Genomic DNA, 15,122 nt, shown 5'->3' with positions numbered 1-15,122 from the left:
AGAGAGTAGTGATTAATTATTATTTTTATCTTATAATAAATAATGTACACAACGTTTTTAACATTCACTTGACAATACACTTTGCTTCTGTATATATCTCTCATTGTAGTGTAAATAGCAACAAATATTTAAAAAAAAAATTTTTTTTAATTTAGTTACATATATATATATATAATATAATACGTAAACAATATTATATATATTCACAGTATAAACTAATAGATATGAGTACATGTTTAGTATTCAGATATCGATTTCATACCAGTATTTGCTATTTATACGATACTCAATAAATGGCATATAACTTAATTTGGTTTTAATAATTATAAATATTTTCATAAATATATTAATATATATACTCATTTGTATTCAAATTTTTTTATTTCTCTTAATAAATGATTTAATTAAGCAAACGAATTCAAAGAGAACAAATTTATTCTACATATTCATAACTTATAAATTTATAAGTTTCATTTCGATTTCAATTCTAAAGAAGCTGTAATATCTATAATTAAATTTTGACCAATAAAATCAATTTAATTCCAAATTAATATCGACATAATTAAAAAAAAAATATTTATATATATATATATATATATAGACTTCCCAACACTTTTCCTATATGACGGCAACAAATTAATTTACATAGTTTAACAAAAATTAAAATTACTACAAACAAAACAACCAATAAAAATCCTATAACATCCAATGATAATAACTGCCAGTTATTCAAGAATACTGCTGGAGATTGCATATGTTCAGCTTTATTATGACGTAGTACATACTCAACCTAAAATACTGCAACTTGACGTGCGGACATGGGTCTATCTCTGTACAAATCTGAGAACTGCTTTATAGTGTTGGTATATTTTGGATTATCTAAAACTTCAATAATGGCATCTTTAAAGTCGTCTGCATTCAGACTAACATAATATAGTCTAATAAAACACCATATCCTTCGCTTATAACATTAAGAGCATTATCTGGCTGATCGCCGGAAAGTGGTATACACACCATTGGTACACCATGATAAACTATGGATGTGAAACTTCTGTAAACAATATTGTCTGCGAAACCCGAAGCATCCGCTTCTTCCCATTTCCATAGTATTTTATATGGTAATTTTGATAATACATCAAACCACATTTTTGTTTTTTCTTTTGGTACATGTGAACTTTTAACAGTTGATCCTAAACTGAAAAATATTGCTCCATTTTTAGCACTATCAAGATGTTGTTTTATATCTTCAGGTAATGGATCAGGTTTTTCTTTAATTTGTATACCACCAATTTCAACCATGGCAGGTACATTTGGTCTAATAGGTCCTTGACTGAAATGATGATTAGTGAACACGAGTGAAATATTTTTTTTGACTTCATCCAAAGAAGGATACTGATCAGCTGGAAAATACGTTCTGAAATTAAAATATTACAAAGTTATTGAATATCATAATAACAGCATTAGTATTATATTTTTATTCTTAAATTTAAAGCAAATATTATTGAACATAAAGCAATTATTGTAAATATATAGTATATTAGGCTACAGTAGCTAAGCGTAAACTTGTTATCAAACATCGAGAACGCGTGTACTGATAAGTTTTTTTCAAAGTTACTTTACCTTCTTTGAAATTTTCGCTTTGTCATATTGGTTTAATAATGTATGAAAGTGGTCTCACGTATTGATAAGCATTACTAACACAATCTTTTTTTTATTCTAACTAATTGTGATTATTATTCTGTTTGCTGGGTATAAAATATATTCTTACGTGCGAAACCCTTAGCAATAATGATAAAGGTAAAAATGATTAATGAATGCTTAAGGATAATCCAGATTTTTAATATAATTGGTGATATTGGGTATGAACTCAAACGCTTATTATTCATCCATTCAGTTTTGAATTATAAATATATGCAGCCATATTCCACCAGTAACATTAACATAAAATTGCTGTTACTCTCTATTTAATCTTGAGAGTCGTAGTTTAAATTTTTCCACTTTCACTATATATGATTCATACGCAAAACCGCTGCGCCGCTAGCTTACTTTATAAGGCTTCCTTAAGATGTGCTCCAACTAGTTCATTATTAATCTTTTAACATAAATGTTTCTTTGCTTATAATCTGTTATTAACTCTCCGGTTTAATATGGTTCGTGGTATCATATTTTAAATATATTATTAAACCACGTCATATATCAAAATATTTAACATTTGATATTTGAATAAATCAGCTTCGTTTCTATAGATGATTGATTTTCTGCCGGTGTTATAAATATGAATTTTTATTTTTGACTGTCTGTATTCCACTTATTATGCAAGTATATGAAGGTGATGAGTGATATTTCTATTTTGCTTTCTTTATTATCAATAACACAGCCATCGGTAAACATGGTGCTTTCGAAATGGTAAAAAGTATTGGCATTCTTAATAATGGCGACTGATTATAAAAACTAATGATCGTGTCTATTGATGTTATCGCTCTGTTGATATTTACCTTGCATATGTCTAGTATATGTCTATGTTGTAAATTTTTATACCAAAATCGTTTACAGTAATATTAAACGTCAAAACTCACTATAATCAGTAAACAATTATTTTTCTTTGCATATAAAGCAAAGTAATTTTATATATATACTGAATACTAAATTTGGAGCAATACAGATTAGTCTCTAACCTTATCCCCAACATAAGGATGACACGCAAAATTATGAAACGTTTCATAATAACATCAATATATGCTTTTTACATCAATTAAAACAATATTGTTTTAAAAAAATCTAAATTCTCATGTAAAATGTGTGACTTCATAACGTGAAATAATTATTTTAAATTATGAAATAAAAGGACCTAACTAAAACTTTCATAAATTCTTCAAAAACTTTCATAAATTTGTCTTTTGGTGTCTCTCGCTCTCTCTCTCTCCCTCTCTCTCTTTCTCTCTCTTTCTCTCTGTCTCTCCCTCTCTCTCTCTTTCTTCATTTTATTGTACAGCCCAATCGTTACACTTTTATTTAAAAATATCAATATTTGAATATCAAATAGATATGGGCTTATATGGCCAAAGTAATTAAAGCATCTTGATTGTGACTTATTAATAGCGAACCATTTACATCACTTGTCATTTTTGCTAACGTTGTAACCCAAAGTTTGGTTACAAGCGTTGGTATGGTCAAAAGTAAAAAGCCTTTATGAAAAATTGATTCTTGTCTTTGATGTGGTACTTCCTCATTTTTGTCACTTTCAGCCGGAGCACCCACTGTCATGTTAATATTTTTATTATTAAATGAATAAATAATAAACTTAATACTTGTTAAATATATAATAGTGATAAAATATATATCAAACTGTTTCCCTTTATTTCTTAAATTCCACAAAATGGGATTGTTGGATTTATTTTGCGCGCGTCAAAGATAGACACTAGCAAACAGAAAATATGCCATATTTTACAGTTTTTCTTTAATAAAGGCGAAAACACAAGCCTAGCGGCAGAAAATATGAATAGTGTAACAGTCCTGATTCTATAACAGTCAATCAGGCACAATTTTCTTTTCGTCGATGCTGTTCCGGTTATTTCGATTTCAAAGATGCACCATGCACTGGAAGGCCAATTGTCGAAAATGTCTGAAGGTTGGTGAGTAGTGAAGAAAAGTGACTGGTAATCACTTACGACAACGTCAATCGAAAACGGTCGTGGTTGAATCACGATTAGCCGGCTATAATGGTGATCAAGCCAGGTTTGACGACCTTGAAAGTTTTGTTGTGTATTTGGTAGAACTGGCAGAAAGTCATCTACTATGCTTTACTACGGTTATATAGGAATAGGAAAGAAAATGTTTTACATCAGGACAACGCTAGTCCACACACACCAATAATGACTCGCCAAAATCTCCGAGAGCTTTATAGGCTAGAACTGGTACTAAGTAATTATCATCTGTTCCTATGTATGTATACGATAAATAATTTCCCTACAATGAGTATAGTACTAAAATTTAACGATAAAATCTTTAAGTAATTTAATTATTCTATAGTTAGATTACGATTTTGTTCTAACAAACTAACTAACCTTCAAGGTGGCAAAATAAACAGATACACAATAACAAAATATTTTCAACATCTTAACATTATACATAAAATATATTTTAATACTTTTATTAAATATTTTATATGCATATATTTATATACCGAATAAGATTACGTCTTTACATATAAACCGGGAGAAGCAAACAATTCTTAAATAACGGAAGTAAAAACTTTATAGAATAGTATATATTATATTACAATCAATCATCACAACTTGTTCATATTTTGCAAACAAACGTGTTTTATTATAAAACAATTATTTATATAAAAATCTAATTATTTTTCTTTGTTTTAATAGACTTTCCAGCACTTTTTCCTTTACTACGACAACAAATTAACTTACATAGTTCAACAAAAATTAAAATTACTACAAACAAAACAGTCAATAAAAATCCTATAACATCCAATGATAATAACTGCCAGTTATTCAAGAATACTGCTGGAGATTGCATATGTTTAGCTCCCTTGTGACGTAATATATACTCAACCCAAAATACTGCAACTTGACGTGCAGACATAGGTCTATCTCTGTACAAAACTGAGAACTGCTTTATAGTGTTGGTATATTTTGGATTATCTAAAACTTCAACAATGGCATTTTTAAAGTCCTCTGCATTCAGATTAATATAGTCTAATGAAACACCATATCCTTCGCGTATAACATTTAAAGCATTAGCTGGCTGATCACCGAAAAGTGGTATACACACCATTGGTACACCGTGGAATTGTGATTCGACAACACTACCTTGTCCGGCATGTGTTATAAATAGTTTCACATTTGGATGTGCTAAAATATCATCTTGAGGTAACCAACTTCTGTAAACGATATTTTCTGAAAAGCCCGGAGCATCAGCTTCTTCCCATTTCCAGAGTATTTTATATGGTAATTTTGATAACACATTAAACCACATTTTTGTTTTTTCTTTTGGTACATGTGAACTTTTAACAGTTGATCCTAAACTGAAAAATATTGCTCCATTTGTAGCACTATCAAGATGTTGTTTTATGTCTACAGGTAATGGATCAGGTTTTTCTTTGATTTGTATGCCACCAATTTCAACCATGGCAGGTACATTTGGTCTAATAGGTCCTTGACTGAAATGATGATTAGTGAACACGAGTGAAATATTTTTTTTGACTTCATCCAAAGAGGGATATTGATCAGCTGGAAAATACGTTCTGAAATTAAATATTAAGGAATTATTAAATCCAAAAAATATCATTTGTGTCATAAACTTAGTAAATATATGAATCAAATTTTTCTATCTATAATAAAATTTATTTAAATATAACTGAGCATAAATTAATCTCAAGTAGCTTAATTTATAAATGTTACTTACACAATACATATTTATTATAGACTTTTTGTTTGCTAGAAGAAATATTTTTTTTAAAATATATTATTTATTATTTTAATATAAATAATATTTTATTTTTTATTTAAAAAATTTATTTAAAAAATTGTAACGAAAAGTGTTACCGTAATCCAAATGCTTGTTATAATCGATAATGTTAGTTTTGGTTTCAATTTCTTCATGTTTTCGAAATATCATAAGAAAATAAAAACTCAATTATTATTACATATATATTAATAAATGTTTTAAATAAACAGTAATAAAATTAATACACATGGTTTCTAAAATTTTAATTTTTTTAAATATCTGTATCAGTGCCAGTAAGTTATTACATATATTATTAAGAGTAAAATAATTAATTAATGATTATCATACCTGTAATATTTATTATTTTCGTAATTGAGCAAAGGCATCATTAACGAATTCTCTAGCATTGAAGCTAAGAAGTTTTGTACTCGTCCCAAAAATGTCAGCGGTTGCTTTAAACTGCTAAGCATGGTAGGCACATACGAAATTTGTTCCGGATTTCCAACTAGATCATTCAAAAACAACATAGGTTGTATCATAAATGAAACCACAGTTGGACAATCGAAATGTGCACTTAATCCAAAATGAAATTCATTCATAAAATAACCATATATTATGAGATCAAATGATGATTTCTTATGATTTTTTAAGAATTCTTGCATTGTTGGATGTCCCATAGTCTCATTAGCCATTTCCATAATATTGCTTAACATATGACTCATAAGCTTATAGGCGGGTTGTGGATTGTTTATCATTTCTGTTGCAAAGTCATCCGTATAAGTGGATGAATTAATATGAATGAAATTGTATTTGCCATTTTTGTTTACATTTGGCACCACAGAGAGAACAGTAACGTTGTGTCCTGCACGTCCTAGAGCATCAGCTATAGAACTGTGTATTAGAAAATGTGATTTTGAAGGACCCGGGAAAAATCCAAGTATATTTGCAGAATTTGTCTCATTTGGTAGTGAGACAAATTGAACTAGTATAAAAACAAACGAAACTAGTAAGGATCGATTAAACATTTCGAACTATCAATCGACCTACTCAATACCGGAGTTCAAACAATACTGAAATTTCAACGAAAAATTTACTTATAAATATAACTGAAAACTTGAACAATACTCGTACACGAAATCATAAAAATTTAGTCAGTTGATTAAAAAACACTAAAACATACTTGTGTAAATTTTAATTTTAATTTTCATCATTAATTGTAAAATTTTATAAAAAAAATGCTACTTTAATGATCAAAAACGAGCCTTCGTATAAATGGACTATTCGTACTTTATAAAATGAAAAGTCATTCAATATATACATACTCAATATTATTCTTATTAAACGGTAGCGCGTTAAATGAAATACTCAATACTTCTTCATTAAATAATATTACATATAATAAAGGAAAAATAAAACTACATATTTTTATATTATTTAAATATTTGCATATTAAAAACATTTGTAAGAATATTTACTCTTCTCAATATTATTCATAGTATTTCTTCATATTAACTTCTAATATGATTATCATTCCGATTAAATCGTAGTTTATTTAATATTGCTACCAGTTTAATATTTGGTTATCTTTAATCTTTTTTTTTTTTGAACTTTTTGCAATATCATTCCGATTTACTTGTGAAACCAACATCGTCACCATGAACATAGTGATAAAATTTCAGTGCATGTCGGTCAATGGTGCTACAAACACTATATCGGAAACGCCTAATGGTTCCTATTATACAAATATTCGTGATCTAGCAATAACATTTAATTTTGAAAATAACAGACTACTTTAGTTTAAGAGTACTATTTACAAGTTAATAGCTCTTCTTCACACTCTAGTATAAAATAGATCTAAAATTTTGTCAATTTAACATCATTTAAAGTCATTATGTATTTAATTCTTAAATCAATGTAATTATATTACTTATTTTATGTAGTGGAACATACCCCAGATTTCAGTGATTTTTATTACAAAAAAATTACCATCTAAAAAATAAATCATATCACAGTAGTATTTTGTTTGTAAGCAGTTATCCGAGGAATTAACTAATGTTTCTAATTTTGATCCATCAGTGCCTGCAACACATACTATATTGAAGGAAAAGAAAAAAATTAAGTTGTTTGAATCTTCTGAAATCACCACGTTTCGTCACCAGTTACTTTGTTGACATACTTGAAGGATTCATTCAAAATGTTTTTAACATATCTTCGCAATGCATAACTCTCTGGTCTTTATTGAGTTCCATTAGAGTTCGCAACAAGAAGCGTACATAAACCTGTAGCGTTTTCCCAAATCTTTGCTCAAAATTCTCTAGACTTTACATTTACATTTCTCTGTATTGGCACAGTGGTCGCTTCGAACGTATTTTTTAACCTTCCCAATGTTCATTTAATTTTAGAGACGTATAAATTTCTAATATGTACAGACAGCAAATCTACAATTGAAGCTAAAAAACTTATCTGCGTTATCAGAAATAATTGTATACATTTTTCAAATAAAATTAAAATCATGTAGGTTCCTGGGCACGCAGGAATCAAAGGAAATGAACTAGCAGATTAAGCTGCCTCTGTTGCCATTCGCTCTCCCTTGTTCTTATTCAATATATCCGAAAAAAAAACCTATTAATCTTTATAAATAAACATATAGATGGGCTATGGCATGGTCAGTGTACAACCATCGCTACAAGTCGATCAGTACCAGTGGATTAAAAATAATATACCCACAATTATGCTCACGTCAACAATGTCAAATTTTTATCTGATTGCGTATGGGATATACAAAGCTTTTTCATAAAAACCTTTTGCGTGGAGATCAGTCATCAAATTGTCCATTTTGTAATCGCATACCATCCATAGATCATGTACTTAACAATTACTCTATTTTTGATTACTATTCGTAGTAATACCTTTCCAAACATCTTACCTACCAGCCTATTAAACACAATTACTGTTAAAAATATACCTTTGATATATAATATAGTAAAGCCTGCAATCTAGTCAATAAAATTTAATTTATAATATCCAAGTTGAAGTCCCAGGCAGCTAGCCCTGGTTTTTCCTACCTTAGTTACAAGATTTTATATTTTGTAATTAATTGTAATAAATAAATAAATAAGAATAGAGACGTACTAGATTATCGTTATCATGGTCATTCTTCACTGAATCTATTAAACCAACCAAAAACTTGATGCGATGAACATGCGTTCATTCTTACACACATTTTTTAACAGTTCGTATGTTTCTGTACCACTTTTACTCAATTTGAAACATGTATATATTTCTACCGATATACACAAAGTAACATTATGTATAATAAAATATCGTCACACTGAAATATCAAATTTTGTTAGCAAGCAGAAAAAGTTTACACCATTCACTTATAAATGTCGCTGCGGTTATAATATTTTTAGAACCGGTCTCATCAGACAGACTGTGTTTGTTAATACATATTAGCTAATATGATATGTATCCACCGTTTTTTATCACTAAATGTATTGATATCCATATACTATATACGACATCTATTATCGTTTAAAAAATGCTTAAAAGATGACATTTCCAGCTACATTCTCCGTGAAAACAGTTGAAGAAATATGTTATATGATTCTTTACTACATTATAAAAAGGCAAAACTACTGCAAAAACATGTCGAAACAGTTGTGAAAGATCTAATTATGGATCATCTAATTAACTAATTATGATCAGCCAGTCACCAAAAGCTCTATGAAATTTTGCAACTGACTTGAAGCTTTCAGGAAATAGCGAAGACAACAAACTTCAATCACGTAAAATTGTAGATTCATTTAAAAAGAGCTGACTTCTTTCTATATCTACTATTTGACTTTAACGTTGATAACATCAGAATAATAAAGAGAAAAAGAATTCACATTAAGTGACTGACATTGGAGTAATAACATTTAAAAACATATAAATAGAACAATGAACAAAAAAAAGGATACCGGTAACATCTGCACAAGCTATATACTATTCCTATGTAAGCTGCTATTTAATGGTCCCTCCACGATGAAGATGTACTAAAACCTTTGAAACGTTGGCAACTTTATATAGCACTATATCAACAATATTAAATTCAAAAACTGTGGAAACAGTTTTACATAAATAGTATTTAAATAGTAAATAAATAAATTTTTTATTGATATTTATTAATGTAACAAAAAGTTATCTTTTTAGAAAAAGGCTTTTTAGTCATAACAAACATTAAAACAAAAAACAAAAGTAAAAGTAAAAAAAATTTTTTTTAATTCTAATCACAAAGTTGTATAGATAAGAATATATCAGAAGCGAAACAATTATTTATAACAAGTTTATTTTTATATTTTATATTTTGTTTACATGCTTATGTTTTAATATAAAACAATTCTTTAAATAAAAATCTAATTATTTTTCTTTGTTTTAATAGACTTTCCAACACTTTTTCCTTTACGACGGCAACAAATTAACTTACATAATTTAACAAATATTAAAATTACTACAAACAAAACAGCCAATAAAAATCCTATAACGTCCAATGATAATAACTGCCAGTTATTCAAGAATACTGCTGGAGATTGCATATGTTTAGCTCCCTTGTGACGTAATATATACTCAACCCAAAATACTGCAACTTGACGTGCAGACATAGGTCTATCTCTGTATAAAACTGAGAACTGTTTTATAGTGTTGGCATATTTTGGATTATCTAGAACTTCAACAATGGTATTTTTAAAGTCCTCTGCATTCAGATTAATATAGTCTAATGAAAGACCATATCCTTCGCGTATAACATTTAAAGCATTCGCTGGCTGATCACCGAAAAGTGGTATACACACCATTGGTACACCGTGGAATTGTGATTCGACAACACTACCTTGACCGGCATGTGTTATAAATAGTTTCACATTTGGATGTGCTAAAATATCATCTTGAGGTAACCAACTTCTGTAAACGATATTATCTGCGAAACCCGGAGCATCAGCTTCTTCCCATTTCCAGAGTACCTTATATGGTAATTTCGATAATACATCAAACAACACTTTTGCCTTTTCTTTTGGCAAAAATGAACCCTTAACATTTGATCCTAAACTGAAAAATATTGCTCCATTTTTTGCACTATCAAGATGTTGTTTTATATCTTCAGGTAATGGATCAGGTTTTTCTTTGATTTGTATGCCACCAATTTCAACCATGGCAGGTACATTTGGTCTAATAGGTCCTTGACTGAAATGATGATTAGTGAACACGAGTGAAATATTTTTTTTGACTTCACCCAAAGAGGGATACTGATCAGCTGGAAAATACGTTCTGAAATTAAAATATAACATAGTTATTGAATATCATAATAACAGCATTAGTAATATATTTTTATTCATAAATTTAATGCAAATATTATTGAACATAAAGCAATTATTGCAAATATATAGTATATTAGGCTACAGTAGCTAAGCGTAAACTTGTTATCAAACATCGAGAACGCGTGTACTGATAAGTTTTTTTCAAAGTTACTTTACTTTTTTTGAAATTTTCGCTTTGTCATATTGGTTAAATAATGTATGAAAGTGGTCTCACGTATTGATAAGCATTACTAGCACAATCTTTTTTATTCAAACTAATTATAATTATTATTTTGTTAGCTAGGTGAGAAATGTTTTCTTACCTGCGAAACCCCTAGCAATAATGATTAAGGTAAAAATGTTTAATGAATACTTAAGGATAATCCAGATTTTTAATATAATTAGTGATATTGGGTATGAATTCAAACGCTTATTATTCATCCAATCAGTTTTAAATTACAAATACATATATGCAAATATTTTTATATATATAATGTGGGAAAAATACACATACTTATTCTATTTCTTTCCTTTTAACATGTTATCAAATCTTCATTAAATAAGAATCTGGGCATCATATATTGAATATATCACATAAACCACGCTTGGTAAAATTCTTCATTTTTCATTTGATATTTGAATAAATAAACCTTGTTTTAATAGATGTCTGATTTTACGCCGGTGTTTATCCAAACTTATTAAGGCGATAAATAGCTTTCCTATTCTGTTTTCTTTATTGTCAACAACATTGTTGCTTTCCTGGTGGTAAAAAGTAATGGGGCTCTTAATCAGAACAATGCTGATCATGAAAGCGGTCAATCACAGATCTATTACTGCTATAGCTATAGTTATGTTGATATTTACATTGCTTATCTTTTTGATTATATGTGAAAGAATATTAAACGGATATTATTATTTGTTTGATGATGATTATTATTTGATCTAAGCTTTCTTATAGCACGAGTAATTTCATCACGTAAAACAATTTTTTTATATAAAGAAATAAAAGGTCCTAACTAAAACTTTCACAAATTCTTCACATAGGTTTAGAAATTTCAATTCATTTAATTTAAATATGAATTGATAAAAAATGAAATGATGATTTTAATATTTTCTTACCTATAATATTTATTGCTTTCGTGATCAAGTAAAGACTTCAGTACCAAACGCTCAAACATTGAAGCCAAAAAGTTTTGTACTCGCCCAAAGAAAGTCAACGGTTGTTTTAATCCACTAAAAATTGTCGGGACATACGCAATTTGGTCCGGATTTCCAACTAGATCATTCAAAAACAACATAGGCTGTATCATAAATGAAACCACTGTTGGACAATCGAAATGTGCACTTAATCCAAAATGGAATTCATTCATAAAATAGCCATACAATATGAGATCAAATGATGATTTCTTATGATTTTTTAAGAATTCTTGCATTGTTGGATGTCCCATAGTCTCATTTGCCATTCCTATCACATTGGTCAACATTTGACCCATACGTTTGTAGACAGGTTGTGGATCATTTATCATTTCTTTAGCAAACTTGTCAGCAAAAGTGGATGAATTAATATGAATAAAATTGTATTTGCCATTTTTATTTATATTAGGCACCGTAGAAAGCACAGTAACATTATGTCCAGCATGTCCCAAAGCATCAGCTATAGAACTGTGTATTAGAAAATGTGACTTTGAAGGACCCGGAAAAAATCCAAGTATATTTGCAGAATTGGTCTCGTTTGGCAATGAGACAAATAAAACTACAATAAAAACAAACGAAAGCAATAATGATCGATCAAACATTTCGAAATATCAACCGAACTACTCAACACCGGAGTTCAAACAATACTAAAATTTCAACGAAAAATTTGCTTATAAATACAACTGAAGCAATACTCGTAACTCTTAAATGTACAGAACTGAGCAGATGAGCGCTTTTATAACAAAGAAAGAAGAGAATTCTGATTATTTTCTACATAATATTCTATTGAGGGTAAGTGAGTAATGCTTCTCGATTTTCTATCCCAGTAGAAAACGGATTGATCCGTCATCGAAGACGTCTTCAAGACATGGATACATACATGAAGACCGATCGATCCAAATGTATGACGGTCTTTGAAGACACTTTCATACAAATTAGCCAAATGTCTTCAATGAATTTTTGCGTACATGTCTCGAAGACCGTCTCGAAGACCATGTCTTGCATAACGGACGCATTCGACAGAAAGTTGTGCGCTCTTAGTGCAGTGCTCATATAATTTTTTCACCCTTTTTTTTATTTCTACTCTTTTATTTTGCTCTTTAAATTTTAAATAAATTTCAATTTTCTCTTTAAATAAGTAGAAAGAAATTGTTGTATTTTGTACTTTTATTTATTTTATATAATAATTTTTTACATTACATTCAAAATTAAAAGTTTTAGAAGTAAATTATAAATTTTATTATAAATTATTATAAATTTTATTAAGACAGTAATAATAAATTAAATTAAACATAATGCAAATTAATTTAAATAATTAACTTAATATAACTTAACATATCTAAAATAAACTAAAACTAATATAAAATAATTTATAGCATTTCGCTATCATCAATTGTTGAAGTTTTATATGTTTTGAAGAGGATTTTGATACAATTAAACCTTCTGATCTTAAGAGTTCTAAAATATCATTACCACAATGCCTGTTAATCCTGTGTTTTTAAATATACCAGCTAATTTTTCACAAGTGTTTTCAGTTTTTTTATTTTCAACATCCTTTGTTTCGTTTCTAAAACAACTTTCACTGGAATTATTGTCTTCAATATTAATATCAATATATTTTCCAGGAACTAAGTCAATATTTAATTTGTTTTGATTTAATTTATTTTTTTTAATATTTCATAGTTTAATGATTTTGTTTCTTTATTCATTTTGATTTTTTTAATATTTATTTCACAAATGTTTATTTACTACACTTCAAAATTATTGCGTCACTTCACAGCTTCATCTGAGGCAAAATTCAAATACATTGCTATGAACACTAAAAATGAGAGAGAAAGCAAAGAAAGAGTATTTACATTCATGTTTTGAGCAACTGTTTTGCAAATTTGCTTGAACATGCGGACGCGGTATCAAAGACCGTCTTGAAGACAATGTCTTCGAAGACCACTTTTTCTACTGGGTATATACTCAGTCACTGAATGTGGTTTGAATATAAATTTTCATACAGCTACAAAAGTTGAGCTAATTGAACTTTGTGTAACCGGATGTCATTCCGGTTACTTTTCACGGTTTAAATCTGCGCGGACCATAGCTCATGTATATTTAAATTGAATTGAAATGTATTTCTAAAATACATTTATTTTTATATTTTACATATTTTTTTGAAACAAACATTTCAAAAAAGTTGTCAAGATGCGGTCAAAACATTTTAAAAATAATTTTCATCAAGTTTTGTTTTTTATCTCTATCCCTCTCTCTCTCTCTCTTTCTTTATTTTATTGTACAACCGAGAGAGAACCGCTATAGTTTTATTAAAAAATATAATCAGTTGATAAAAATCATAATAAAACAATTTTTGTTTTAGTTTCGAATTTCATCATTATTGAATACCAAATAGATATTCTGATAATCTAAAGGGAACCTTTAAACGTAAAAGTCATTAAACCAGTGTCGGTTTAAGTATTATCAGCGCCTTAGGCAAGATTACCTTATGTACTATCAAGACTCGAATGAAAAACCTAAAAAGGAAACAATTGTAAAGAATAAAGACAAAAAGGGAATAACATAAAATAATACATAGTTATAAAAATTACTTTATTTTAAAATCAGGAATATACATTTGGAGACAGCAGGACATAAGGAACAAGAATTTGCGTGTGTTATATACAATAATATAAAGAAATGCTCTTGTAAATTAATATTTTTTTAATGATCACAAACTTATTATTCATAATAATACTAATAAAATTTTACTTTTTGCAAACTCTCTTAGTACGATTAATCAATTAATGTCCAAATTATCTGCAGTTTCGTTCTTGACTTGTCAGATTTGTTATTCTGGGTTAAGAATTGTCCACATTGACGTTTAGTTCGTAGAGGTATTTTGATGTTTTAGAAAACAGGTTCAATTTTAAGCTATTACTTTCCTTCACTGTTTAAGGGGCGTTTTTGAAGCCTGTTGTTCTAAACTCTTGCTTGTAAGCTCAACATTTTTAAATAATTCTGTAAGTTTACTAAGTTTTTATATATATTACTTGTGCCGATTTGCTAGCAATATTAATTTAAGAACGTATCTTATACCAAACCACCAACGAAACTATGACATTAAAATTTTTTAACTGTTATGCTAAA

General features: G+C 28.5%; 3 protein-coding genes across 3 annotated transcripts; all 3 read right to left on the bottom strand.

Annotated features, from left to right (window-relative positions):
* Nucleotides 1-918: 918 nt before the first annotated feature.
* Nucleotides 919-3,264, bottom strand: LOC119666573 (UDP-glucosyltransferase 2-like). The gene is made up of 2 exons (XM_038075855.1): nucleotides 3,134-3,264; nucleotides 919-1,414 (listed from the first exon to the last, which is right to left on the bottom strand). The coding sequence occupies exons 1-2, from the start codon at nucleotides 3,262-3,264 to the stop codon at nucleotides 919-921; spliced, it is 627 nt and encodes a 208-aa protein (XP_037931783.1).
* A 1,089-nt stretch (nucleotides 3,265-4,353) lies between these two features.
* LOC119666572 (UDP-glycosyltransferase UGT5-like) lies at nucleotides 4,354-6,488 on the bottom strand. The gene is made up of 2 exons (XM_038075854.1): nucleotides 5,812-6,488; nucleotides 4,354-5,260 (listed from the first exon to the last, which is right to left on the bottom strand). The coding sequence occupies exons 1-2, from the start codon at nucleotides 6,486-6,488 to the stop codon at nucleotides 4,354-4,356; spliced, it is 1,584 nt and encodes a 527-aa protein (XP_037931782.1).
* Nucleotides 6,489-9,817: 3,329 nt separating this feature from the next.
* LOC119669656 (UDP-glycosyltransferase UGT5-like) lies at nucleotides 9,818-12,621 on the bottom strand. Its single transcript, XM_038079644.1, has 2 exons — nucleotides 11,916-12,621; nucleotides 9,818-10,767 (listed from the first exon to the last, which is right to left on the bottom strand). Exons 1-2 carry the CDS (start codon nucleotides 12,590-12,592, stop codon nucleotides 9,861-9,863), a joined length of 1,584 nt encoding a protein of 527 aa, XP_037935572.1. The 5' UTR covers nucleotides 12,593-12,621; the 3' UTR covers nucleotides 9,818-9,860.
* Nucleotides 12,622-15,122: the final 2,501 nt, after the last annotated feature.

Source organism: Teleopsis dalmanni, chromosome 1 (genome assembly GCF_002237135.1).
Source record: "Teleopsis dalmanni isolate 2A chromosome 1, ASM223713v2, whole genome shotgun sequence".
In the NCBI taxonomy this organism is placed as follows: domain Eukaryota; kingdom Metazoa; phylum Arthropoda; class Insecta; order Diptera; family Diopsidae; genus Teleopsis; species Teleopsis dalmanni.
This window is presented reverse-complemented; position numbering and strand designations above follow the sequence as displayed.

Excerpts from the sequence above, each read along its gene's own strand:
- LOC119666573 (XM_038075855.1), bottom strand. The coding sequence starts at position 3,264 with ATGACAGTGGGTGCTCCGGCTGAAAGTGACAAAAATGAGGAAGTACCA. Across the intron at positions 1,415-3,133 it reads ACCAAACTTTGGGTTACAAC|AACGTATTTTCCAGCTGATC; the intron begins GTTAGCAAAAAT and ends TTTTAATTTCAG.
- LOC119666572 (XM_038075854.1), bottom strand. The coding sequence starts at position 6,488 with ATGTTTAATCGATCCTTACTAGTTTCGTTTGTTTTTATACTAGTTCAA. Across the intron at positions 5,261-5,811 it reads GAAAATAATAAATATTACAG|AACGTATTTTCCAGCTGATC; the intron begins GTATGATAATCA and ends ATTTAATTTCAG.
- LOC119669656 (XM_038079644.1), bottom strand. The coding sequence starts at position 12,592 with ATGTTTGATCGATCATTATTGCTTTCGTTTGTTTTTATTGTAGTTTTA. Across the intron at positions 10,768-11,915 it reads GAAAGCAATAAATATTATAG|AACGTATTTTCCAGCTGATC; the intron begins GTAAGAAAATAT and ends TTTTAATTTCAG.